General features: G+C 43.1%; 1 protein-coding gene across 1 annotated transcript; it reads left to right on the forward strand.

The window, feature by feature from the left end:
* The first annotated feature begins 1602 nt into the window (after positions 1–1602).
* On the forward strand, positions 1603–3443 carry LOC132786946 (ell-associated factor Eaf). Its single transcript, XM_060793728.1, has 3 exons — positions 1603–1743; positions 1980–2144; positions 2232–3443. Exons 1-3 carry the CDS (start codon positions 1673–1675, stop codon positions 3373–3375), a joined length of 1380 nt encoding a protein of 459 aa, XP_060649711.1. The 5' UTR covers positions 1603–1672; the 3' UTR covers positions 3376–3443.
* Positions 3444–3819: the final 376 nt, after the last annotated feature.

Below are 3819 nucleotides of genomic sequence, written 5' to 3' on the forward strand. Positions count from 1 at the left end.
TACCCTATGAAAATATGACTTAAAGTGTTTTATAGTTTTTATTTTAAGGTTGTAGCATGCATACGGGTAAATATACATATATTCAATTTTTAATAAATTTCATTATGGTTTATGCAATGTTTTAAATATGTGCAAGCATTGAATTTACAAAACTAAATTTCTTCACTTCTTAAGAATTTTATAAAGGTATATTTTTTTTTAATTTAACATTTGACATTCGCTAAATATGTGCAAACAATTTTAATCATTTTTTAAGCTACACAATCATAAAACCAATCAACAATATCAAACCAAACACTTCTGCTATTTTGGCTACGTATTCAACAGCCAAAAAAAATGCTGGCGCCATCTAGCGCTCATATGTAATTAGCTAGTTAGCTAGCTAGCATATAATTGAAGAAGACTTTTGCATTAATGTACCCATATGTAGCTTAACAGATCTGTACAGGAATGTTGTGTTAGTGCAGAAAAAGATTGCACAACATTTTTATTGTTCTCACTTACGAATGGAACAGTAACATATAATATATGAACTTCAGTTGTCTTTTTTAACACGCTTTATATCAAGCGATTATTATTATTCAACTATGCATTTCATTATTTGGAGCATTCAGTTATGACTGCCTTTTCTTACAGAGTATCTTCCAAGCTCAGAACTATCAATTGCCACAATGCCATTCGTATTTTTTGCTGTTGGCCATTTCCTGAGGGGTCGCGGAGTGAAGACAACAAATCAAAGCGTAACAAAGGCGCAAATGCAACGCAGAATTTGTCAATTTATTATGTGCTCTTCGACTTGCTGCGGAAATGTTAAATATTTGTTATTGCAGTCTAATGTTTTCCTGTTTCAACTAAGACAAAAAATAGAATGTCTTCGACTATATATGTATGTATGTATATAAAACCATTTGCTGGCAGTGAAAACTATTAGCCGATGTCATAAATCTCCCAATCTTTCTCTCTCTCTCTCTTTCTATCTCTGCTTTTCGCTCAGTCTTTGGCAACCACAGGAGTTAGTGTGGAGTTGCGGCACATTGTCGTTGCATGCAACCACAACATTGCCCGCACGCACGCCCAGACATGTCACAATTATGACAATTTCTGATGCATAAACGTTGCATAGCGATTTTAATGCAATAAACCCCAGCGACTGCAGCAGCAGCGTCATTAACACTGACAGCGTACCAGAGGGCGTTGAGCAGTGGGCGTGGCTGCCTTTTGTCGTGCACTAATTGTTCCAGCACTTGCTCTCTCTCTCTCTCTTTCTGTATGTGTTTGGCCAAAATGTGCAGTGTTGGCCATGCTCCAATTCAGGTGTATGTCAGTTGGTCGACACCGACGACACCGCAAAACACTTTGCAGGCAATTGTCAGTTTGTAAGTGTTGTGAGTGCTGTATAGGTGTGTGTGTGTGTGTGGCAGTATGGCAAAGCTGACAATGACAGGCAATGGGGCAAGAGAACTGTTGCAACACAGTTGCTGCTGCCGTTAATAGCTGCTTGCAGCCTAGGCTCTGTCAGTTGCCTAAGCAACTCTGTCACTTGCGGTTGAACTTGAAGGCGCCCCCGAAAAGAGATAGAGAAAGACAGAGAGAGACTGAGATTGCGGACTGCTCTAACGCGAGAAGGCAACGGAAATCAATTAGCAATAAAATTGCAAAATCAAACGTCAAAATGTCCTTTGGGAATATGCAGCATCAGCAGCAACATCCGTTGCTGTCAGCCATTTCCGGCAATAATTATGCGTAAGCAAAATGACAGCGCGAAATTTATGCGGCAGCTCACAGTGACACAAACAAAAGCAAAAAGCGCCAGACGACAGCGTGCCATAACTGAACAGAAGTAGTCAACTGCCACCACTTGCCACTTGCCACATGCCACCTGGTGGCAGCTACTTACCTGCTACTGCTGCGTCGCAATTTGTTGCACTTACTCATGCCACACAACGTGGCTTTTTTGCTCTTCTCTCTCTGCTTTACAGCGGCACACAGCGTGCGCATTACCCATCATGGCACCAACACTCGCATCAACTACGCCAAAATCCCTATCTGCAACAGTCGCATGGACGTCCCGGACAGCTGTTGGCCGCTGCTAGCAACCACAACGGTGCTTATGCCAGCACAGCCAGCGGCCACTCTGGCTATGGGTAAGCAATGGAGCAGCGTTCGAGCGGCTTCCCTTTTTGCCTTGGCGACCACAACACACTAATGCAACTTGAAAAATATTAACACAGCATAGAGCCATCGGTGGAGTATGAGTTGCAACAGACGCCACCATCGGGCAGCTACTCATCGTATCATCCCAGCAGCAGCGGTGGCGGTGATAGCGGTCCGCCCGCATATCCGCCACCGCATCACCATCAGCATCATCATCATCAGCAGCAGGCACCGAAATCAGCGCCAACAACATCGGCTTCTAAGAAGAAGAAAAAGAGTTCGGGTTCGGTGATGTCGGCGCTGACGTTGCTCTCGTTCTTCTTTTTTGTGAACATGCTGCAGAGCTGCATCAAGGAGCACATCACCGACATGAATCCCACGGTAATGGTTCTCACATCGAGCGGCAGTCGCAATCGTTTCAATAAATTAGCTGAAATGAACTCACGCGAACAGACCTCATCGCCAGCATCCACCACGGCATCGGCATCGGCATCAGCATCTTGGCAATTGGGTGCTATTGCCAGCTCGGCTGTGGTGCCCGTCATTGTTACGCCCGCTGTGACGCTGCATACGCCGTATAGTAGCGGACTTGTGACTAATAAGCCGCCAGTCTCGCAGTCGCATTCGTATCAACAGCAATCACCGCCACATCATCATCAACATCATCATCCTGATGATGATTATAATTACGGACATCACACACCATACTCCGGATCGCCCTCATCTGCTGATTTCTATCCTAATCGCACACACATTGACCAATCGTTGCGCCCCGACTCTGACTATTATCATCATCATCAGCAGCAGCAGCAGCAGCAGGAACATCCACCGTATTATCCCGAAAGGGACCGGCATCAGTTAACTTACATGGACAACGGCTATGCCTGGTCCTACAGCCCCAATGGCAATTCGCATTCGCAGTCGCAGTCACCGTTTCATACGCAATCGCATTCACAGTTGCCGTCGCCGCTGTTGTTGCATTCACATTCACATTCACATTCACAGTCGCATGCAGCTGGCAGCAAACGTTACTCATCTTCAGCTTCGTTGGGCGCTCAGTCGGCCGTGAGCTCTTACTCGGATAATGCGCGGTATAGGCAAGACTATGCTGATGATAATGATCAACGTTACAACATCAATGACCAGCGTCATAATGATGATAGCGCTGCAGCTGAGCAGCGTCGACGCGTTGATGATTTCTACACGCACAATAATAATTGAATGCGAGCAAGTGCAGCGCACAAATGTATGCTACACTTTTTTCACTCTCCTGCAATTTTCCATTTGCAAAGCTGCTTAGCTAGTATGGCACTTAGCCCACAGTGCACTGTGGGTAAAGGTAACCTATTGCGAGAAATAAGATTAATTTGAAATTATAATTAGAAGTTTTTAGTTATAGCCTAGAGACTAGCATAGAATATTTAAGAACATATTTTTAAATTGCAGCACTGTGAACTAAATAAAACTTTTGCGTAAGATAAGTTTAATTTGATAATACAATAAATAGTTTTGAAGTTAGTAGCAGCTTAAGCAACAGTAGTTTTAATATTTCAACTTGAATTTCATTTTCTAATGACATTATTTTTTACGAAATTGTTGTTGCATTACATTTTAATACCATAATTTTAAACATTCATGTTTCAATCTCAATATTATATTTTCGAT

The sequence above is a fragment of the Drosophila nasuta genome, chromosome 2R (genome assembly GCF_023558535.2).
Source record: "Drosophila nasuta strain 15112-1781.00 chromosome 2R, ASM2355853v1, whole genome shotgun sequence".
Taxonomy (NCBI): domain Eukaryota; kingdom Metazoa; phylum Arthropoda; class Insecta; order Diptera; family Drosophilidae; genus Drosophila; species Drosophila nasuta.

Coding starts and splice junctions, on each gene's coding strand:
- LOC132786946 (XM_060793728.1), top strand. CDS start 1,673: ATGTCCTTTGGGAATATGCAGCATCAGCAGCAACATCCGTTGCTGTCA. Junction 1,744..1,979: donor ATTTCCGGCAATAATTATGC/GTAAGCAAAATG, acceptor TCTGCTTTACAG/CGGCACACAGCGTGCGCATT. Junction 2,145..2,231: donor AGCGGCCACTCTGGCTATGG/GTAAGCAATGGA, acceptor ATATTAACACAG/CATAGAGCCATCGGTGGAGT.